Genomic DNA, 24,228 nt, shown 5'->3' on the forward strand with positions numbered 1-24,228 from the left:
TTGCTGACTGCAAGCTACCAAAAGCATTGATTACAAGGGATGATGATAAAGACAACCTTAAACTACTCGTGAGCTGATGAAGACATCTCTGTACAGTGGCTGCCCCCAGGAACTCTACAGTCTTTATTCTGTGCATGGCTTTTTCCTTATCCCTCGCTAAGTCATTTGCATTCCTGCGGGAAGGAAGGGGAGGTGGTGAACTGGGAGCGGGAGAGGAGTTAGTGCTTATTAATTAAACTGACATGCAGCCTTGGGTGGACCTGGTGGGCTGGGCCTTGGCAAACTACAGGACTCACGTGTCAGGAAGCAGGAAGCTGTGAGCCCCTTCTCTCTAACCCATCTCGTTCTATCGCCCAAGTCTGCACTGGGGAGATTGAGAGCAGGTAGGACTTATGTTCTAGTCTTCGTAAAATAAGTCCTATTCCAGCAGGCTATGGCCTCTGGGTACAGGGAGACATTAGCTGCCTCTAAAGAGACCCATCTCCCTGACAAGGGAGCTCCTCACAAGGCCACTGTCACAACCACCTGGGAGCAAGCCCATACCTGCAGAGCTATTCTTCATCCACGTCTGTTACAAACTGGGAATGGTGTTCGGGTGACTTGCTGTGCGTTTTGCTTAGGTGGAGTTTTACTGCGTGTTTGCTCACAAATGTCCGAGAGCACAACTTACACTTGAACTTAGAGTCTGTGTCCTCTTCGCCAGCTATGGTTTCCGGAGACCTCTGAGCCGACGACACCCGGGAGATCTCTGGTTCCGCCTTGCTTTGCTGTTCCACAGCCATGCGGGTCATGTCCTTCATTTGGAAACCTAGGTGCGATTCTAAGTGACTGATGTAGGTGGGAGGGGTTCTGAACTGGGAGGCACAGTCACTGCAATAAAAGATGGGGTGTCCTTTGTCCATGTTTTTCAGAAATTTCGTGCCGCCCGTTTTCCTAAGTTGGTACTTGACATTGGCCAGCCAGTGGCTGATCGTGGTCATCGAGAGTCCCGTAAACTTCGAGATCTGCATGCGCTCCTGTGGGCCCAGGTCGGACAGCAGGTACTTGCCCTCTGACGTCTGGAAGAGGCTCGAGGCGAACTGAGCCTGCAGGATCAGAAGGTGCTGAGGGTTCCAGTTGGACTGCCGGCCTTTTCTCTTATGCAGAGTCGAGACTTCGCTGGAGACATCCTCGAAGCGCCTGACGTCCATTTCCAGCTTCATGGGCGGGACCCTGGAGGAAGAGGCGGGCTTCGGGGTGGTGGCTTTCGGGAGGACTTTGACCATGTCAGCGATGTCAGACAGAGCGTGCTTCTGAGGTGGGGACGTGCAGGATTGTGCTTGCGAGGACTCGGCTTTCTTGCTTTTGGACTTGGTCAGGTCGATGGGCTGGTCGTTGTTCTCAAACAGGTAGCGCCTGGTCACGCTGGCCGGTCTCGTGGCGGCCGGACTCAACACCGGCTTGTCCAGGACGCTGAGGTTCGACTTGTGAAACATGGAGATTGTGCTTGAGCTCGGGCTGGAGCAGGAGGAGGAGCGCAGGGGCTCCGTGGCTTTGCCCAGGTGATTGTTCAGGACGGACTGCAGGGCGCTGAGCGGGCTGATGCACGGCAGGGCCGCCGCGTGGTCGGCGGGGGCGCCCCCGTTGCTGAGGGAAGACGCCGACTCTAAGGGCTGGGCTTTCTCCTCACCACCCCCTTTCCCCAGCTTGTCCTCCTCCTTCGGGGGACAAGGCTCAGCCTTTTTGGATTCGGAAGGGGTTTCGCTGTTGGAGAAAGTCTCCCCCTCGCCGTGGCTGAAAGACGATGCCTCTTCGTGGGGACTCTCCTTCCCAGCCTCCTTCCCAACCTCATCTCTGTCTTCTGGCTCTTTCTTCACTTGAGTGTACGGGGCCAGGCTCGTGGGCACAGACACCAGGGGCATCACCTTCCACTTGGGAGCAATCGGCCTTAACTTGTTGGCGAGATTCGGTCGAATCTGCAGCACCTGTGAGGCCAGAGGCAAGGCAGGCTTGGTGCCCTCTGACAGTTGGTAGGCTGCGTGGATGCTGGGGTACGCGCTCCAGCTGGGAGCCCCGTTCTGGGCCTTGTTGATGGCGGTGGTGACGGTGTTTTCCAACGACTTCAAAATGTCCCCCCCACCCTTTGAGCCATCCTCCAAATCCTCCTCCCTCAGATACTGGTACTTCATCGTAGGGTCTAAAGGTTTCTGCAGAGGGTCTTCATAGTCCTCGCTTTTCACGACTTTCTCGTCTTTGTTGCCCTCCTCCGGTTTGTCTTTTTTGCTCTCCTTCTTGATCTCTGTCGTAGAAGCGGCACAGTCGGACGCGGAGTTGCTTGATGGCTTGGGAGCCAGAGAATCGCTGTTCGGGGCGTCCGACAAAGACTGCATTTTCTCCACGGCTAGCGGGTCTAACACCAGCTGCTTCCCTTTCTTGGAGGCAGAGCTGGTGACCTTGAGAAAGTGACCCGTGACCATCATGTGGGTGGTGAGCTGCTGCAAGGTGTCGTGGGAGCTTCCACACTCCATGCACTTCAGGATCTGGGACTTGCAGGCCTCAAACTGCCAGGTGTAGCTGGCGCCGTTCTGGTAGCCGTAGCGGTTGTTGGAGGACAGCTGCAAGCTGGTGTTCTTCGGGGGGGAGAACGCATCCGCGAACGACCCCGTGGTGGAATCGGGGGAACAAGGCCGGTTGACGTCGAAGACGCGTTTCTTCGCCGGGGCGACCATTTTCGACGAAATGGTTGGTACTGGCTCCTTCAAAGGCACTTTTTGGTAATGTTTTGTTTTGATCATGTGGACGCTCAAATCTTGGAGGGAGTCGAAGGAGTCGCCACAAAACATGCATTTCAGGACTTTCTGGGCATCCTCCTTGTCCATGTCCTGGAAGGCCCGTTTGCGGGGCTTCGAGTAGCTCATGGGTCGCAACTTGTCCTTCTTGCGGTTGTCGTCTTGATAGTGGCCCGTTTCATTCATGTGGACAGTCAGCTCGACCAAGGTGTCGTAGGCGGCGCTGCACTGGCGGCACCGGAACCTGCTGGCCCCGGTGAAGACGGTCCCGCACACCTTGCTGCTTTGCCGGTACAGCTGGACCGAGCTGAACAGGCTGGGCTTCGACACGGACCTGGAGGGCAAGTTCTGCTGCAGGCTCTTGGACAGAGCGTCTTGGTGCCAATCGAAATCCGTCTTGTTGCTGCCGTTGCGCGTGTCACAGCTCCGCCTGTCACTGGTGGACAGCTTGAAGCCCAGCCCCAGGCCCGACCAGTAGGAGTCGGACAGGATGTTGGCGTAGACGGCCGTCATCTTATCCATGCAGTTGTGGGCTTCGCTGGGGAGCTTGGCGCGAGAGCTCGCTTTCTTGTCCACGGCATCTCGCCCGCACACGCTCTTGACGTCGGACACGGGGTCGCTGGCGTCGCTCAGCAGAGACTCGTTCTCCGCGTCCTGATTGGACAGGTGGCTGCCAGGAGAGTTCTGGTAGCTGAAGCAGCCCTTCTGCTCCGGTCCCATGTCTAGCTCCTCGTCCGTCCCGGGGTCATTGCTGCTCTGAAGTTGGACCACGGAACCGCTGTCTTCCTCCTCTTCCTCTTCTTCTTTTATCTCCTCCTCGTCCTTCAGCTGCTCCTCCTGGGCGTAGCCTGCAAGACAACGAGGAGAGATGAAATCACAGTGCCCGGTGACGTGTTCCAGCCCCAGCTCCCCACTGGAGAGCAATTCGACCGACTCTTTTCTGGACTGCAAGCGGTGGACACGGGAAAAAGCCAAACCATGCCTTTGCTGCTACCGAATGCCCCCTTCACCTTGTAGCTGGCAGGGGTCCGAGATTTACAAATGCCTGGAATGCCAAGCTAATCACTTCCACATTTAAGGAAAACCACTCAATGCTCCTGTAACGGGACAGTAGCTGAATTCATGCATCTGGCTTTGAGGAAGGCTGCACTAAGATTCAAATCCTATTAAAGACATATCTCTGCAGGGAAGGACATTGGCTCATAAGAAAACTAAGACTCGACCCTTAGCATGTCCCTGGTTTACCGAGACACCTGGCTATCCTGGCAAAGGGTCATCTGAATACATCGTTTTTCAGTGCTTGGAAATCATCTGAATGCCCAGCCTTTTCATGTGTGATAGCCAGTGCCCTTTTACAAAAATTTTATTTGTACAGAGTCACACGGCAGGAAGGGCGATTACGGGGTCTTGAATAAGATCTTCCACGGATAGCCAAAAAAATTATGTAAGCTCAGCAGACGTAATGATTCTAAAAGCACAGCGGATGGTGTCAGGAAGCGGGGTTCGGGGGCTACGGTATCGTTCCGAGCTGGTTTGCGGAGACCTCTGCAGACGAGGCTGGGAAGGCCCTCTCGGTCCCGCGCCTGTAATGTCAAATGCACTGTGATTTGCGGGGACCCGTCACGAGGTGCCAATTTGACGTCTGATTTGTGGGTGCAGAGTGCTGCCGGGGAAACAGCTTTCCCCGCGCCGAAAGGATTTAGAACCAGTCACTGCACAGGGAAAGTGAAGGCATGAGAGGGGGTCAAAGGGAGGGACTGGCCACGATCCACCCACGGCGACGAGCACGGGACTCTTTAGTCTAAGGAGACACAGAAGCAAGGGCGCTTGTGCCTCAGATCGCAAGGCTGCGTGACCTCAGCACAGCATTCTCCCGAAGAGCGTCCATCCCCCACTCAGGGCCGGTGGGAGAACCCCGGGGGGGCGGTCACTCCCATCACCAGGGGACGGCAGGGGTGGCCACACACTCGGTCTGTCCTAGAGGCAGGCAGAGGGTTGGGGGGAAGGTTCGTAGGGAAAACGCCGCTGCGGTCCAGAAGGCCAAGGCTCCCGGCTGAAGAGGACTATTTCGTGAGCAGTGACCCTCCCGGGAACTGTGCGGACCACTCTGCGGGCACAGGCTTCCATCCAGTACCCCCACGGGGCAGGAGCTGTTATCATTTCCACTTCACAGATGGGGACGCCGAGGCCCTCAGGTTGAGAAATGTGCTCAGGACCACACAGCTAGTACCCCGGGGCCATGACATCATCCCTGTCCCTCTCAGGAGAGACTCCATGTCTATTTTATTTTATTTTATTTTATTTTATTTTATTTTATTTTATTTTATTTTATTTGTTTATCCTCACCTCAGGACACTTTTGCATTCATCTTCAGATAGAGTGAGAGGGAGAGAGGGAGGAAGAGAGAGAGAAACATTAACGTGAGAGAGACACATCGAGTGGCTACCGCCCGCACAACCCCAACCAGGGCCGGGAACAAACTGCAACCGAGGTACGTGCCCTTAGTGGGAACCGAACCTGGGCCTCTCTGGTCCACAGGCCGACGCTCTAACCGCTGAGCCAGCTCAACCAGGGCTCCACGGCCTTGATCACTAGGCTCCACTCTCTCTCTGTTAGCAGCCGAATGAATAAGAAAACATGGCAGAGACCCCAGGTTAGAGGCTAAGCAGGTGCTGAGACCTCACTACGTGGATAACCACCTCGGAGGGAGCGTTGGGGTGTGCCGGGGACAAGAGCTCGTGATTTTAAGGGCGCGGTACCATGAACCAAGGCGAAATGTGAAAACGGAGTCCAGCTCCCAGGTTCAGGGCCGAGTCAGTGTTTTCCCGCTATCAGGGTTGTGCGTTCGCTTTCCTAGCAAGTTGACAAGTGGGCTTTTCATTAAACGGGTGTGCGGGTTGCCAGTTCCATGAATTAATTTCAAGACACAAACGCTACTCAATCAAGTCCAACAGCCGTTAATGAGTGGTCACTACTTACAAGAAAAGCCTGATTTAAAATAGCTCCATGACTAAAGGAGACCACCCCCGCCTCCTCCGCGTCACATTTTCTTTTTCCTGGACTGATTTGTCCGTTTGCAAAGGGAGTTGTACCAGTAAGTTCAAGGAGAACAGTCTGTTACGAAATTAATACACGAAATTGTTACAGAGCCAAACAGAATGTTTCAAAGAATCAGGCAAATTTGTATCAACCAAGCAGGGTCACTCTTGAGAATTAGAAGGGCTTTGTTCCCCACGCTGTAGTGTCCCACAGTCACCACACTTATGAGGAATGTAATCACAGCAACGAAGGAAAATGTGTACACACACACACACACACACACACACACACAAGTGGATACATTTAGGGGGAGAAAAGAGGGCTTTTTGTCATCACCCCGGCTAAGGGTGTTGCTAAGATTTTTCATCTCAGTATCTCCAGTGCTGAGCTCAGGGCCTGATCCTTAGTGGGAAGCTGAAGTAATTCATGCTATTTTGTATGGGTGTTGATGAAAGAAACGTGCACACACACACACACACACACACTGCACAAAGAGAAGAGGAGTGTGCTTCCTTCCTGATGACATCTGGAGGCCGCGCCTTCCGGACCAGCTCCACTCCACCATCTACTGTGTCCTTCTAAATGGATTCCCCAGAAGAAAAGTCGGAGACAGCCAACGCCTCCCCCACAATACAGATAGCATTTTCTGCTTAATTAGGCATTGACATGTTTACTATAACCTTTACAGAAGAGCAGCTCGTGCTGAGAGACCCTTTTTGTCTGTTTCCTTCTGCAGAACAGACTAAATCTCATGCACCCGATAAGGGAACGCATGGAAGTCTCATAAAATAAAAGGGGGGGGGGCCTGAAGCATCCGTCAAAGTCAGCGTATTTGCACAGCGGCTGCGGGTTCCGATGAGTTTTTAAAAACACATTTTAATATCATACATTTAAAACTGCTCACTTCACTTAAGCGGTTTCGTTTGCCACCGGCAGCTGAGGCGAGAGAGAGAAGGCAGCCAGAATGGGGTGACCGGGGTGTCCGTATCTCTCTCTATCGGTGATTTATTTGGTAAGATTGCTCCCTGTGTGACTCTTGGGGAAGTGGACGAGGAGTCAGTGTATCCTTATGAATGCTTATTTAGTGGAAGAAGACCGTCACCCTCACACCAGGACACATGAGAAAGGACGACCATCTGTAGAATGTCCTCAATTCGGGGTGAAAGAGCCACCATCTTTCATTCCAACCTACCCCTCTCATTTCGTCCCGTCCCACTGCCCGACTCTGGCCACAGGGGGCGTCTCCACTCCCAGGACAGCGGGTTCATGAGCCAACCCCGTCCGTTCCAGGTGCAAACGACCATTTCTGTTCCACTCCGGGCCCTCTGCTCTCACGAGCCCACCACTATTGTCACCAGGGTGATTAGACGACTCCGGTCTGTTTTTCAAAGAACCACTAGGATGTTCTTTGTGAAAGGTATTAGGTGGCGATGTTGCCCTGTTTCAACTCCTGCAAAGTCATTTTGCTGCGCTCACAAAAGACTCGAACCCTCAGCGCGGGGACAACGCAAACAGGACTGGCCTTGCCTCTGCTCTATGGCCGGGCCCTGCTGTTCCTCCCTAAGGCACGGTGGCCTGCGTGCTCCGGTTCCCCCGCCAATCCCTCCCGTACCCGCGCGTCTTTGCCGATTTCTCTGCCCGCGAAGTTCTTCCTCCGGACCCTCACATAGTTGCTCCTTTTCCATCCTTTGGTTTCAGCCCCAAGGGCTGTTCCCTGGGCCACTCTAGATCCTTTCAAGCCTCTTGCTGAAATCCCTGTCGCTCTCAGTATACTCTGCAATCTCGTTTGTGTTTGACTGTCTCCTCCCCCTACGTACAAAGATTAAACGTCTGTCCCCATGAAGACAGGGACCTTGCTTCTCCCAGCACCGAGACGCACACGGCGCAGAGCAATGCCCGCGAACTCCTGGAGTGCACGGATGAGTAGGTCATGCACGAGCAGACGTGGCAAACTCTGGCTGCACTTCTCAGATGTGTAGAAGGCAACTGCAATGGGTCAAGCCCCCCAGCCCCAATGTCGATCAGGTGCGACTCAGAACCCAGAACCAACCCCCCAACTTTTCTCAACGATGAAACAGGAATGACTCCGTAAGTCATTTTCCCAGAAGGACTCAGCCACCAGCTTCCTTGTTGCTAGAACTCCTGGGCTGTGGACTTAGACTTCCCGGCGCGAAGGCTGCGCATACGCACTAAGACGGCAAAGCATCAGAAAACACACTCAGTGTGAGCAGACTTCAATTCAGAAAAGACCCACACACGGGGACTTTCACAGACGGACTGAGTTTGCCATAGACAAGGTGCGTTGGCTACTCCAGTAGACATGCTACATGAACATCAGGTGGCCTCCTGAGGTCTGGATTTCAAAAAGAAAAAACGTACTGAAGAAATACATAGGCTGCATATTTCTGAATTTCACAAACAAACCCTTACATTTTAGAAATTACCTCTTATATCAAAGGTTAAAAAAAAAAAAAAGAACACCACACAGGAGAACCAATTTAAAAAAATGACCACCTCAATGCCTCCAAAAATGTCTCGTCAGAATGATTTAAATGAAACTGTGCAGAATAATTCAGGGGCGGCCTGGTGTTCGGCGTGGGAGTTTTTCCTAGGCATCCATTTTCACGGTTGCCTTGAAAACCCACAACCAAGTGTTCGCGGTACAAACACTGACCGTTTTTAAAGCGGCAGCAGAGGAGCACGGCTACAACCCACGCAAAAAGGAGAGCTCACCAAGGCTGGGCCGGAACTCAACCAGGACCTCATCTGAAAACACATCGGTGGTGACAGGATCGCTTGTGCCCGTCCCCCCCACTAGAGGACAGTTCAAACTCCCACGAGGACCCCACGGAGGCAGGGCGGATGCAACAAGGAGGCACGAGTGTCTCGCCCTGTACCTGGTAGGCATGTTCCACGGTGGCTGGAGGGCAATGTCCTGGTCACGGGTCTCCAGTGGTTTGGTGACCGTGGTCTAGAGATCTGTTGATACGGCCATTATTATTGGCATGAATTGGTGCTCCCGTGGGCAGGCTGGGGAAAGAGATGGAGGGTCTAGTTCTAGGAGGCTGAGCTCCATCTCCGTGGTGGCCAGGCCCTGGGGGGGCCCCTCGGAGGGCTGAGGGGAGGGGACCCATCTGCTTTGTGTTTCAGGAGGTGATCAGGCTAGACAGCGTGGGGGTCCCTGGCGCCATTCTGGAGCACAGACTTCACTTGAAAGAGAACTCAGAAGCACGGGCCAAGGCCCAGCCTCCCTGCTGTCTAACAAAATCATCAGCCCGGCCGGTGTGGCTCAGTGGATTGAGCATCGTCCGATGCACCAAGAGGTCACTGGTTCAACTCCCAGCCAGGACACAGGCCTGGGTTGTGGGCTCAATCCCCAGTAGGGGGCGTGCAAGAGGCAGCCAATGGATGTGGCTCTCTCATGGATGTTTCTCTCTCTCTCCGTCTCCCTTCCTCTCTCTCTAAAAATCAATAAAAACACATTTTAAAAAAATAAGGAAATCATCCTAGCTCACATTTCTGAACAGGAAGATTTTCAACTGGAAAAACAACATTCACGGCACGTGGGTTTGTATCCCTGCCACATCACAGAGAACTCATTCACAGGCGCGTGACTTGAACACACGGATGGGGAGGAGGGCTTGCTCCCTCCTTCGTGGCTGCAGAAACCAGGCGAGGTCTTGTCGACAGGAGGGTGAAAGGCACACTGGGGATGGGCACCGCCGGCTTCTCCTGAGCCCGCACGTGCTCTGCGGAGACGGAGGAGGAACTTTCTGGAAGTTGTCGGGGACACCACCACCTCTCTTGTCACGTCCTGCAGACCGTTCACTCAGTGGGGACACTGTGCATGTTTAATGGACCGTTGTTTGCATCTGTAGGAACCGAGAAGTCCGCTCACTGAACGTGTCCCGGGCCACTGTCCCAGCTCCTCGGGCTGCGAAGTTGTATCTTCATCACATTTTGCGACTTTTTCTGTGTCTTGATCATCGGCAAAAAGAAGACTAAGCTGGCCGAAGTCAGGGCAAGCAGGCGCTCTGTGTCACCTTTGCGGTTCATCTGTTCCTTCATTTAATCCAGAAATATTATGCATGCCAGAGACTTGGGTCACGTTTCACCGGGACCCTATCACAGCGATTCTCCAAAGGCCTTGCGAGGAAGGTAGAGAGAGGGGTTCCGGAGAGAAGCTGGACGTGGGGTGGGCGAGGGAAAGGTCATGCGTCCCTGGAGGAAGGCAGGTGGCTTCCATGGGTGAAGCAGGTCAGGTGGGGGAGAGACGAGCCTCAGCGAGGGGCTCCAGGCTGCGGCCGCCCTGGAGGGGTACAGCTGCCAGGCCCGGAGCAGCCGGGGGCTCTAGCGCTGCCGGACAGTTCCTGCGGACAAACCACGTGGACGAAATCAAGTATGTCTGGGCCCCATCCGTTTGCAAACCCTGAACCGAGGCACCCCGGGGAGGCACAGAGACTGAGGATGGGGAGTGCTTTCTCCTGTCAGCTCTTTAACTCTGATCGTCACCTGTCAGTCCCAAATAGCAGTGACCACCCCAAGGCTGCCCGCCTCACGGGGTCGTGTCCGGGCAAAGGAGGAAGAGAAAGTCTGTCCTAAACCTTCCCTACTAGGAGGGTAGTCCTGGACCCAGCAGCTGCAGCCCCACCTGGGACCTTGTGAGAAATGCAGACTTTCAGCCCCACCCAGGCCTGTGGAACAGAAACTGTGTAGCAAAGTCCCTGGGGGATTTACTGCTCAGGAAAGTCAGGGGAGCCCTGTCTGCTGTACATGGCAAAACTGTAGCAAGAGAATTAGCCCCCTGCTCCCCGCCTAGGTTCCTGAGTCTGTGGGTATCAGCTTTGCCAACGGAGGTTACGGCTTTGAGAGTTTGAGCTCCTCTTCTCTCCAGGGATGAAAATGGCCCTGGCTGGTGTGCTCAGTGGGTTGGGCGCCGTCCTGTGCTCTGAAAGGTGTGGGGTTTGATTCCCCCCGGGGCACACGCAGGGTTGCACGCTCGATCCTCGGAAGGTCGCCAATCGATGTTTCGCTCTCACATCAATGTTTCTCTCTTTCTAAATATCAATTAAAAAATCTTAAAAAAAAAAAAAAAAGGACAAAACGCCCGCGGCTTAGACAGTTGCTCTTAGTTTGTAGTTGGAAACACCGAGCAGGAGAGAAGTGGATGCACCCCGATCGTCACTGAACCCACAGAAGGCTGGGGAGCCAGCCGGCCTTGGCCGCCTTCGTTATCCCCAGCTCCTGTTCCAAGCCGGCAGCTTTTGGGTGATACCTGCTCTCGAGCTGAACCGGCTTGGTCTGTGTCATGCATAAGAAAAGGGTTCTCTCCAGGGTGGGGTCTGTGACTCAACATTAAATCACTCCTACAAGGAGCCTGTGGTCCGTGCGCGGGGAACTTCCGTAGAAGTGATGTGCAAACATCGAATAGCAAGTTATTAGGTCATTACCCGTAACGATAATGTCTGCAATCTTCGAGAAATGAAGTAACCTGCCGTCCGGGAGCAAAGCTCTCTGTTCGAGGCCTTGGCGGCGGCATCGAGAGAGATGACGGATGTGCCAGGCAGAAGGTCTCTTGGAAAAACGCTCTGTATTCAGCGACCTGGAATTTCAGCCCGGCGCGGATTACTGTTGGGCGATGTCCCGGCGACAATTTCAAAGAGCAGAGTGAGAAAATATTCATGAGGGGTGAGAAGAGGGGGCCGCATCATAAGCTTTCTGGCCGTTGCCGCTTAGAAATCATCGTCCTTGTATTATCCTCACACGGAGAGACACATCAATCAGACACGGGACACAACGACGCGAACCGAAAACAGGGACAAAGAACTACTGAGGAGGACGCAGACCTTCCAACCGAAGTGTAAGATTCCGGCTCTGAGTTTTCAACGGGCGGTAACTATTTCCAGCGAAAAGTGCGTACCGCTTTTCTATACATTTTCCCCGAATAGGGATATACAAACACACTCACACGTACGTGGTTCTTTCCAAGACAGGGACGTTTGGAGGGTTTTTTCTTTCTTTCTTTCTTTTTTTTTTTTATAAGCCAAGGAAAGGGACAGCGAATCATTGTCCAGAGCAAACTTCAGAAAGTGTCTGAAGTTGATACGCCATCTGTGTTTTCTCAGACGGATATCCCCGTTTTACTTGAAATAACATCATTAGCACAGCTCTCCCACAGAGCAAGGAGGTGAGCTTGTTTCTTTCTAGTCTGGCTGGAAGTCAAACATCTTTTCTCTCTCTCTTTCTTTTTTGGCAAAGGCCGCTCCTTTCTCTGAAATATTTCATGCAGAGAATGGATAATGACCACTTCTCATTGCCTCTTCTCGACAACGTCTAACTGCATTAGCCAAGAACGGACCAAGTGTCGCCTGCCTCTTCTGCTAAGTTCGTGCTGGGACCACTTCCCATTAAGAAAGAAAGAGAGAGAGAAAGAGAGAAAGACCACTGTTCCCTCGGAGATGCTGTCAGATAGGGACCTGGCCCTTGCTTCTCTGGTGAAACATCTCTGCTGTCCCTAGAATCACAGAAGTCTGAGGGGAAGAGAACTTCGTGTCTTATGGTTAAGTCCTCAGCCAGGGAGGACTTTCTGGCCCTGGTGTTCTTCAGTTCTACGAGTAACAGCACAGATGTTGGATTTCCCAACTCTGCTTCTTCACGGTGGACGCGCCACCAGCATCGTCACGTGACCAGCCCGGCGCAGAGGACCACGGTGAGACCTCCCCGCCTTGGAGGGAGTGGGGTTTCCACCCTGGTGCAATCAGATCAAATGGAGGGACTGGGGAGAGCTCTCAATTCAAGCTTTCCTTCTTTGAGCAACACTTACGTAACCACGCCACGGATCCGTGGACTCCTCCGTGGCTGGGAACTCTCAGCTGTGAGGCAGCTTATTCTCTACTTTGAAAAGGACTAGTAGCTATCAGCTACTGAAAGCAAATGCAGATGTAAGAACCAGTGGGCTAATTTCTTTAAAAAAAAAAAAAAAGACAAATACCACATGATCTCACTTATTTGTGGAATAGAATGAACAAGGTGGGCTGATGAACAAAATAGACCCAGAGACATAGAAAGGAGTATGGTTCAGACTGACAAACCTCAGAGGAGAGGGGCGGGAGGGATGGATGAGATGAACCAAAGAACGTATATGCACGTAAGCATAACCAACGGCCATGGACAACAATGCTGGGGGCGGGGAGCGGGATGGGGAGGAGGGTGTCTAGGCGAGAAAAAGGAGAAACATCTGTAACAAAAATAAATTAATAAAAATTGTAAAAAAATAAATTGTAAGGGAGGACTTACTGTAAAATAAATTTTTTTCTTTATTGATTTTAGAGCGAGAGGAAGGGAGAGGGAGCGAGAGAGAGAAACATCAATAAGAGAGAACATCTATTGGCCGCCCCCTGCATGCCCCCACTCAGGATTTGGCCCACAACCTGGGCATGTGCCTTGACCAGGAATTGAACCAGCGACCTCTTGGTGCCTGGGTTGACGCTTAACCACTGAGCCACACCGGCCGGCCGAGCGGGCTAATTTCTTTATACGTGTTACATGACTTGATCCTCACAATAGCACCGTATGTCGTTCAAATTCCATCTTTACATAAGATGATGAAATTGAAAGCTGAGATTTTTAACTACACTTCTGGAGACATGCAGCTGAATTGGGCCTTCAATTTGGGTCTGCTGGACTCTAGACTCTGTGTCGGTTGTTTCCCTGTTGCTCAGTCTCTAGCTAAGTCCTCAGTTGGAGATGCCAATGCTGTTTTAAAATAAATCCAAACTCTGCCGCTGTCATCCATGCTACCTCGGTCCAGGCTGCCATCATGTCCCTGTGGTAGATGCTGTGGCCTCATCGCTGGTGGCCAGGCTTGCTCCCTGTGGTCTGTGGACCCGGAGTGACCCCTCTTTCTCTCTCTCAGACCTCCATCCCCGCTCTGTCCTCTGCTGAGATCTCTAAAGCCAGAGCCTGAACCTGCCAGACTGCCCTTCTTCAAGGCCTTTGACATCCTCTCTCCTTCATGGAGGCTTGCTGTTCTCCCCTCAAATTCTTTCTCACCCGGTGAGTCTCGGCTCCGGTGCCTGTCCGCAGAGGGGTCATCCCTGATCACTGCCCCCGGGTCCCCGACTGCCAAGGCTACTTTCTATCGCAGCCCCCCTGTTTCTTCTCCATAGTCCTTATCTCAATTTGTAATCATCCCCGCCCCCCATTCACGCGATGGTAAGGCTCTGAGCTCCCTGAAGGAGTCGAATCCATCTGGCTCACCATTATATCCTGCGCCTACCCAGGTCCAACTCGGTCCCAGATTTGTTGCACAGAAGAAGAAATGAATGAATGAATGAATGAGTGATTGCATCAGTAAAGCATGTTTTTTTTTTTTTAGCTGACACACTTAGGTTTTACTCACTGGTCTTATCCACTTCTAACCCGTAGAAAACAACAAAAAAGCCCTTTGAGAGGACATCCCTTCGGACGGCTGAGGTGTCCACGTGGCCTGCCTGGGAGGCCGAGGAAGCCAGGGGTGGATGGGGTGCGGATTCGGGGTCCTCACAAAGACCTTTCTTCCTCAATCCTGAAACGTCTCCCCCTCTGCCTCTTTTCCCTCACACCCCGCTGTTTCACCTCTGTTCACTGGGCATGAGGCAAACCGAGAGCTCATCTCTGTAAGCATAGGAAGACTTATTTGCTCGCCTTGTCCTTGCACCGCAGGGTGAATGAGTCTGTGGATCATTTCCTGGCAGCTGGGATCTACAGAATGACACGTGGTCCCAGAGCTGGTTGGCCACCACCCCACCGCAGCCCCGTGGTTGTGAACCAGGAGTGAACACGTGTCCCAGAGGACATCTGGCAACGTCGAGAAACATCTTTGGCTGTTACAACTGGTGAAGGGGTGCTACCGGCCTCCAGCGGGGAGAGAGGCTACGGATGCCGCCAAGCACCCCGCAGTGCACAGGAGAGCCCCCCACAACAAAGGATTCTTTAGCCCCAATGCCCACAGTGGAGAAATGCTGCCAAGTCCAGTTCAGCGCAGGTCTGGGTGCCGGTGTCGAGGGAGGGTGACATCCTGTTCTCTGGCTGCCACGAAGCAGGGGGCAGCACGGAGGAGAACACTCTCTCGTTACAGGAACACTAGGAAGGAAGGTCTGTGTACCCCTCTCACGGGTGTCGGCACGCGATGGAGCAGCTCTGCCTGGGTTCGAACCTCAGCTCTGCCCCGTCTTGCCTTCTCGCTGTGAGCTGCCTAACGACCTGTGTGGGTCTCAGTCTCTTCCTCTGTAGGAAGATAGAACAGTACCTGCCTCAGTGATCACTGTGAGAACCGAGACGACCAGAAAGAAGTCAGAACGCCTGGTGATAACAGGTGCTTGACGTACGTCCCCTCTCACTGTTACAAGGACAAACTCAGAGTCACGAAGAACAATATTACAGGGCAGGAATTCTCAGGATTGTTAATATTTACTCTTTCAAGTGCTGCCTGGAAAATGAAAACCCATCAGGCTCCTCGCATTATTCTCAATCAATTCCTCCTGGATTCATTTAAATCCCCTTATCAGATGGAGTGGTTTTATATGACCAGACACAAATAAACAAACAACAAGGTACTGATGAAGGGGATTAGCATTTCTAAGTAACTCCGGTAACTCCGCCAAAGAAACCCTGACCTAGTTCAGTTCTTAATGGACCTGGTTAGCTTTTAACTAAGGCAACTTATATAAAACAGCAAGTCCGATCGAAGGCCAAGCCCGCGCTGGACGGTTGCATGGAGCGGTTCTTGGAGACGGCCCAGATTCTGGGAGCTACAGAGGTCTTCGATTTTTTGAATCGACAGTTAGAATAATCGGATGGAAAATTCTCCAGGGTTTTTGACCTTTCGATTTTAGGTTAGGGCCACTTTAAGAATGGTCTTTCCCAGGCCAGTCATCTTTTCTCTGTCCCCACCTATAAAGGATAGGGGTAAACCAGACCAGCACCCCTTCCTAAACAGCACCCAATGGGCTATTCTCCCGGGAGAGGACGGTGTGAAGGGACAGGCGACCTGGTGATCTCAAAGCTCCCCAAAGTGAACCCCGATAGATGCCTCATAAGACTTCCACTGCCTTGTCCTTAATGTCCCTATTGGCCTTTTTCCCTTCTGTTTTATCTATTTTCCTCTCCTTTTAAACATCTTCTGTTTGTTATCAGCCAGCTCCCAAACCACTCTCATGAAAGCTGAATTCTCCTAAAAGAATATAATATATGTATGTATATTTCTGTTACAGCGACGACGACGACACAGCAGAGTTCAGCTAATTGGTTGGTTGGTTTGCTTTCGGCTGTACAAGATGTTTCCCTGTTCCTGGAGGACTCGCACGCACGAAGAAAGCAGCAGAGCTTTTGGCCCGGGAGGCGGGCGAGCGGGCAGGGGAGGCCCGAGAGAAAGCCCTTCTTTTGAAATCCTCACCCGAGGACATCTTTCCACTTGTTTTCAGATAGAGTGGGAGGGAGGGGTAGAAAGAGAGAGAGGAGAGAGAGGAACATCGACGTGAGAGGGACACATCGACTGGTTGCCTCCCACGTGACCTCAACCAGGGCCGGGGATGAACCGCAACCGAGGTACATGCCCTTGGTCGGAATCGAACCCGAGACTCTTTGGTCCGTGGGCCAACGCTCTAACCACTGAGCAAACTGGCCAGGATAGAAAGCATTTGTTGTAGGTAACCTCTAACACCTTGGAATGATTCTTTTTTAAAAAATATGTTTTTATTGATTTTTTTAGAGAGACAGGAAGGGAGAGAGAGATAAGAACATCGATGTGAAAGAGAAACAGAGAAACATGGATCAGCTGCCTCCTGCACACCCCTACTGGGGATCAAACCTGCAACCCGGGCATGTGCCCTGACCAGGAATCCAGCTGGGACCTCTCAGTCCATGGGGCCGATGCTCAATCCACTGAGCCACGTCGGTGGGGCTGGAATGATTCTTAGGAGATACAAAGGCAATTAGCAGATATACCTAAAGATAGTTTCCAAGAGGCTATTGGTGGCCTTTCCAAGGTCTTGTCAATTTTTTGTTACATATAAACATTTAAAAAATGAAATTTGCTAATTCTTGGGCAAAACTAAACAGATCATCAGTATTCCAGACTACATTATATTAGACCATGTGGTTGCTCCCCAGTCTTTTAAGTGTGTGTGGGGGACCCGACTTGTCTAAGGCCGTCACCTGGCACCAGTAGCTTCCTTAGATGATTCAGGCCTAACCTAAGATGACAGATACCCTTCTCACGCATGAGTATATAATCTTACGAATTGCTGGAAGAATGAGGGAAGGTAACCTAAAGACCAAGCGGAAATACACAGGAGCCCAGAGCCCAGAAAACTGCAACAAATCGAAGCTAGAACCTTGATCCGACCCTACCTGATGCTTGCTATCTTTGTACTTTGAATTTCATGACTAAATAATTCCCTTTACTGCTTAAGATCGTTGGGGATGGGTTTCTTGCAACTGAGAGCTTCATGATCTATCGGTCTATGTATATTTCATAGTTTTGGGTAGCTGTTACTTTATAAATTACCTACATTTGTATCAGTGTTTGTACATTAGCCTTGTCGTGTACTTTGTATGAGGCATTGTTTTATTCCTACGAGTGTACATTTGTTATTCCCTAACAATTATGATGGGAAAATATGATAATTTTTTTTTTTTTGTCTGACAAAGTCTAAGGTCATCGCTGTTCTGTCCAGTAATTGTCCATGATGATCGGAAAGTGAACACTATGAACGCTGGGACTGGTGTTCCCAGGCCAGCACCTGAGTCCCTATTACTCAGACCCTGGCTCGTTCACATTCTCAGCCCGTTATACAGGCCACCTCCTCCCAAGGCCCTTCCCCAAGCCCTCAAAACAGCCTCCCTTTCTCTGTGATCCACAGGGCTTGACCCGGATCCACCACTGGATGAGTCTAATTGTGACTCTTGCCCTGGCTGCGTTGGCTCAGTGGTGAGAACGTCGGGTTCCGTTCCTGGGCAAGGGCAGGCACCTGGGTTGCAGGTTCAGTCCCCAGCTCTGGTCGGGGTCATGCGGGAGGCAACCAATCGTGTACTGCCCTCACATGGATGTCTCTCTCTCCCCCCCGCCCCCCTCTATTCTATAGAAATGGATAGAAAAAGATCCTCGGGTAAGGACGAACACAAGGAAAGTGTAATTCTTGATCTCACCTTCCAGAGGATAGGCTCTTGAACGGCAAGGGCGCTCTCGGTGTTCAGCTTTGTGCGCCCAGCCCGAGTTTTTCGCACACGGTAAGGAGTCTGCAAACACTCTCCTCCCTCCCTGCCTGCCCTGTCTTTCTCGATTTCCCACGACACTTCAGATCCAGCAGGAACGAGGTTGACCAAGGAGGTCCCAGTGCACCCTGAGTCAGTTCCCAAGTGCACACTGAGACACACACAAGGTTCCCCCCTCCCCTCCCGGCTGATACCAAACACACTTGATGACTCAGCTGGGGCTGATTTTGCCCCCTGGGGACATCTGGCAACGTCTGGAACATTTTGGTTGTCACGAGCGGGGCAAAGGGGTGGGGATGTTACTAATATCTAATAGGTAGAGGTCAAGGATGCTGCTGAACAACCTGCAGCACACGGAATAGCCCCCATGACAGGAAGGATGCAGCCCCAAGGTCGACAGTGCCAAGGCTGAGAGCCCCTTTTCTCCAGTCTGAGCCCGAGCCGGGTGAGCACAGGGCTCGTCGCCTCCCCCATTGCCCCGGCCCCAGTGCTAAGCACGGTCCTTGAGGTGACTACTGTCTGCGTCGGTCAGAACCTCATCCAGTCCCCACTGTGGGCCATCTCGGTGGGGGGCCCTGCCCCTGCCAACTGTCCCCTCAGATTTTGCAATCTGGGTGAATTCGTAATTGAAATCATCTCCCCTCTTCATGGTTAATTTCGAGGTGTAAGATGTGGGGGACTGATGTGAGGATACCTTGTCAGATCAGACGGCCTGAGTTCTCGCCCTTCCAGGCACGTTGGGAGGGAGCCAGCAGGACGTCGATTCTGGTCGTGGGGAGATTAATTTAACGAGACTGCAGTTCACCTGGACTATTTTCTAACAGGAACAGTCCAGACAACATGTGTGTGTTGAAATATCTAATATTTTGTTTAAAGATTAAAGAGTAAGCCCGGCCGGTGTGGCTCAGTGGCTGAGTGTCGACCCAGGCAGCAAGAGGTCTCTGGTTCAGACTCCCCGTCAGGGCACATGCCCAGGTTGTGGGCCAAATCCCCGTGGGGAGCGTGCAGGAGGCGGCTAATCGATGTTCTCTCTCATCGATGTTTCTTTTCTTTTTTTTTTATCCTCACCCGAGGACATTTTTCCATTTTTTGTTCAGATAGAGTGCGAGGGGGAGAGAGAGAGAGAAACATCAATGTGAAAGGGACACATCGAGTGGCTGCCACCCACACGACCAACCAGGGCCGGGGACAAACTGCAAACAAGGTACGTGCCCTTAGTGGGAACCGAACCTGGGTCTCTGGACCGCAGACCGACGCTCTAACCGCTGAGCTATACCAGCCAGAGCTCATCGATGTTTCTAGCTCTCTCTCCCTTCCTCTCTCTCTAAAGTCAATAAAGAAAAAAAAATTAAAAAGAAAAGAGTAAAGAGTAAAGCAAAAACATGAGTGCTTTCTCGTTTCTTTCCCTTTTTGGTGTTTTGTTGGTTTGTGTGTGGACATATGACTTCCTCTTGGCCAATCAGACGCTTGCTTCATGGGATTTGAATTCTGACCCCATGACTCGAGGCTGGGAAATGGTTGGGTGGGTCCATCCTAACAGTAGCCTCATGAAAAGTCGCCCTTCGTTTCTGCCCCCGGGGTATCAGAGGCTCCTTCTCCTTTGGTGAGCTACGCCCTACTCCTTCCAACAAGCTCCTTGTTTTGACTCCAGTTTGCCAGAGATAATATTTGTTGCTGGCAAACAAAGACCTCCCTGTCTAATTGATGTTGCTCGATTCATACGTTAAATCAAAGAACGCAATTGTACTGACTCTAACAGAGTGGCTTCTTTGCGTGCTAGAATAAAACAAGCTCCAGCTCTTGGTGGCATCCCTTGGCACTCAAGAGAGGGTCGTTTAAAATGTCATAGATGAATAGATACATCGTAAGGCGGTGCTAATAAGAGCACCCTATTTCTAGAAACCAAAACTTTCCCCCCAAAGCCAGAGCGCCCTCCACCCAGATGGATGTTTTCCATTGAGCCTGGCTATATAGATAGGTCTGCCTCAAAAATGCTTTGGAGAAACATATCATCCCCCATGACTTGCATGTGCCCGCCTAGAGGATGCATCCTAGCTCATTGTCTGCTCTGTCACTAATCTGCATATTTAAGAGTCCCCACATGCTCATTGAGACAATAGATGGGGCTGGTACAGTCTACTGGGTCAAAAATCTGCTTTAAATAGTCTATATACACAGTCGGTTGAGTAAATAACAGCATTTTCAGAAAGCCCCTAAATATATAATCACATGATGAATCGCATCGGCTCCTGGATGCGGGCTCGTTGCCGCTGATCAGGAAAATGATGTGTGTGCCTTAACAAGCCACTTACAAATGATCTCATCTTCTCCAGCCGGGGGAGCATTATCTTGTCCTTGGCTAGATTTTTCATATGCAGAGAGAAGGGACCCAAACACACACACACACGCACACGCATACACACATGCGTACGCGCTACACCATCCTGAACACACAAAGTGGGTTTGGGCCAGTGGTCTAGCGTAGGGAGCAAGGGCAGAGGGAACGTTTCTTCCCACTTTGGGGTGGAGGGCTCTCCCATCCCTCGTGAAGCTGGGCTCCAAACAAACGCACAGAAACGGTTCTGCCGAAATCACTCTGAGGCACTGATTTGCAGACTTCCATCTGACCTCATTTTGCTGCGAAGACGGCTTATTCCAAACCCCCTCATTAGAACTGAGTTTGCTTAGACGGGGCTTCCGCACGTGCAACCTTCTCATAGCGACCACGGGGCAGGCCCTTTCCGAGGGTCGTTTTCTCCCGGCCTCGCAACACTCCGGTAGTGGGGTGGTACTACTGGTTCCGTTGTCAAAGACGGAGGGATCTGAGAGGCCCACCACCTTTCCTAAGGTCACGTGCTCAGACATCGGTCGTCTCTGGCTGTACGCTCAGCTCGTGAGGTTCCGGAGCCCGAGTGTCCTCTTGTGGCTGCAGATTCCCAGCCATGTTCACGGCCACGTCCGCGTTCAACTGGGCTTTGTTCTGGCGCGTGCGGTGCATTTCTGCTGCAACGCATGTACGCTCCTCAACCAGGCTTGCATTTGGCAAAAGCCTGCATTCCACGTGTAGTGCTTCCAGGAGAAATTAGGGCAGGGTAGACCACTTCCAAACGAAGCAAACGGGTGTCCAGAGCTAAACAAACGTAATCGCTACGGTGTGCTGCAGCCAATACAAGGCTTTGCCTTGTAGACAGCAGTGATGGTCGTTGGGCAGAAAGGAATTTAAGAGGGTAGGGAAAGGGTGGGGATCTAGACAGGTCAAATTGAGAGTGGTCAGGGACAGGTTGCCACGGGACCTTCAAGACGACCCCACCGGTGAGAGGAAGGCGGGAATTTGAGGGCCTCCCACAGCTAGTGTCTTCTTGTGTCTCCCGCATTCACCTGTGTTGGTGAACTCCCTGTTTCGGCTGCTGTTCCTTTAGTGATGCTAAATTAGACCACGTTGGGCAAAAGAATCACGTGTGACTCGATGTGACGTCCTCATTATGTTCATATCCTTGGCCGATTTATCCATCAGGAATGAGCTAATCTGCTTTAGAGACATATGAGTGATAACGAAACAGACTTGATTCCATCTTTCATCCTTAAAGACCTCTCATGTTCGACTAACTCAGTTACTGAAATCCCAAGCGCCTCCCCAACAAAATCTTCCTGTGGAATTAATTACTCAAGCAAACCAACTTCAAAGGAAGACGGTAAACCTACACACCTTCTGGGCTGTGGAGGTGGCACCTTCTGAAGTCCCTTGTCCCGAGGGGATTCCAAGGAGGAGCCCGCCCTGAACTTCTAGCACCGATGTGCCCGGCACAGGGCAGAGTACCTGCACACGTTTGTTTTGGGACTGCTGCTGTGAGCTGGGCGTGCCGGCCTCCACCTGCGAGGGGCGACTGTGAGGCTCGGAGGAGAGAGAGGAGGGGTTCTCTGGACGGAACCGCGGAGGCGGGACACGAAACCAAGCGCACAGACACCAGGCCACGCGCTCCCACGCCAGCGTTCTGCCAGGAGCCGACAGGGATGAAGAGCGATCAGTTCCAGGACGCTGGAAGTGAACTCCACACCAGTCTCCGGTCCTCTCACGCCACCCGATCCTCCACGTGGCTGCCCCTCGACATTCTTAGCAGTCAGAGTGGCAGAGAGATGGGACTGCCTGACCCCGGTTCAAGCCCCAGCGAGGGAAGTCCATCTCTCTCCGCGGGAAGGGCCAACGTTGTCCCCGCGGCCTCGGGGTGTCTCTAGGCCCATTAGCCCAAATCTCTGTCCCGTTTCTCCCTCCTAGGGTCCAGCCACGTTTGCTGTTTCTCAGACCAACCAGGAATGGCCCCAGCGTAGGACTCGACGCCGGCTGCCGCTCTGCCGTCCCTAACCTCCGGCAAGGTTTGGCTCAGACAGCATTTCCCAACGAAGCGTGCTCCCCCGCCAATTTAAAGGTGCAGCTGGCGCCCTGGCCGGTGTGGCTCGGTTGGTCGGAGAGTCGTCCTGTGCACCAAAGTTTGTGGGTTCGATTCCAAGTCAGGGCACATACCGAGGTTGTGGGTTCAATCCCCGGATTGGGTGTGTACGGGAGGCAGCCCCGATCCATGATCCAGCTGGTCCCCCTCCCGCTCTTCAGACTCCCGATTCTCCTGCTCTGCTTTTTCTTAACTCCCGACTTAGCATCGAACTGACGTCTTTATCATGCCTATTGTTTACAGCGAACTTCCTTTGTGAATTTGCAAGCACCGTAAGAGGAGGGATCTTTGGGTGAGTCCATGCTGTGGGGGGGGGGCGTTAGAGCAGTGAGTGGTACCCCACAGGGGTCTCACCAATATTCACTGAGTGCATCAATGCATATTTATTTATTTATGTTTTATTTTTTATCCTCACCTGAGGACATTTCTCTATTTTTTGTTCAGCTAGAGCGGGAGGGAGAGAGAGAAACATCAATGTGAAAGAGACACACTGAATGACCACCTCCCGCACGACCCAACCAGGGCTGGGGACAAACCGCAACTAAGGCACGTGCCCTTAGCGGGAACTGAACCCAGGACTCTCTGGACGGCAGGACGACGCTCTAGCCACTGAGCCAAACTGGCCAGGGCTCAATGGATATTTAAAGAACCCTGTATGTGTCCGCGTTTAACTCTATTACGTGGGCAAAACTCCCTCACTCTTCAGAACCTCTCGGGTTGCTGTGGGTTTGCACCTACATTCTCTTGATAAACAGTGGTTCCCAGAGACTAGTCTTGCTTCTCAGACTTCCAACATTTGCTGAATACACTAGCCTTTTATTTATTTATGTATTTATTTCTTTATCCTCACCCGAGGAGATTTTTCCATTTTTTTTCAGATAGAGTGGGAGGGAGAGAGAGGAAGACAGAGAGAGAGAGAGAGAAACATCGACGTGAAAGGGACAGATCAAGTGGCTGCCTCTCGCCAACCAGGGCCGGGGACAAACTGTAATCACGGTACATGCCCTTAGCGGGAACCGAACCCGGGACTCTCTGGACCGCAGGCTGACACTCTAACTGGTGAGCCAAACTGGCCAGGGCTATGCTAGCCTTTAAAAAACCCACTCGGGTTCTATGTCTAGGAGTACCTTCGTGAGCAGAAGCATAGACGTTCGTGCTGCGAGGCAGACGTCTCTTAGGTGGACAATCACTCGGTGGGTCTGTCAGCACACACGCCCTGGGCTATGCTGATGCCCAGTTAGAGTGTTGAAACACCTTCCTCCAGTTTCTTAAGGCACGCATTCAAAACTTCTCAATCGCCGGGAAGAAAATGCCAAAGCATGTTCTTTATTGTACCCTCTCGTGTCCCTGGTCCTAAGTCACAGGGATTCTGTGATGTAAACTCTAATTTCCTCGTTAGCTTCGAAACTATTCGATGATGCACGATTCCCACCGACGAGTGTCTGAGCGGAAGTCCCCCTGCACAGTCCCCTCTCTCTGTAGAGCAGCAAGAACGCGTCTGCCCCTTTGAGTGCGCAGGGCCGTGGTTGTGTGTGGTCAGGGACATCACGACTCTGACACGTGCTAGCCATGTGATCTTGGGCAAGCGACCTAAGCGTTCCAAGTCTCAGTTTCCTCATCTGTAAAGTGGGGGCAATGACAGCACCAACTCTGGACAGCTGCTGAGAGATGTAATGAGGGAACGCTACCGTTCTCTTTCTTGAATTCGTTTCTGGTTTAGT

General features: G+C 52.1%; 1 protein-coding gene across 2 annotated transcripts in view; it reads right to left on the bottom strand.

The window, feature by feature from the left end:
* The window catches only part of TSHZ2 (teashirt zinc finger homeobox 2), a 415,499-nt gene that overhangs the window by 158,721 nt on the left and 232,550 nt on the right, over nt 1-24,228 (bottom strand). Inside the window, exon 2 of one of the 2 annotated variants that reach the window (XM_036244869.1) lies at nt 544-3,616. In XM_036244869.1, the coding sequence (XP_036100762.1) occupies nt 552-3,616 (3,065 nt within the window). In that variant the 3' untranslated portion in view covers nt 544-551. Of the gene's footprint in view, nt 1-324; nt 3,617-24,228 lie in introns of those variants that run through there. The other variant, XM_036244868.1, reaches the window with a different exon arrangement.

This window comes from Molossus molossus, unplaced genomic scaffold (genome assembly GCF_014108415.1).
Source record: "Molossus molossus isolate mMolMol1 unplaced genomic scaffold, mMolMol1.p scaffold_m16_p_6, whole genome shotgun sequence".
NCBI lineage: Eukaryota > Metazoa > Chordata > Mammalia > Chiroptera > Molossidae > Molossus > Molossus molossus.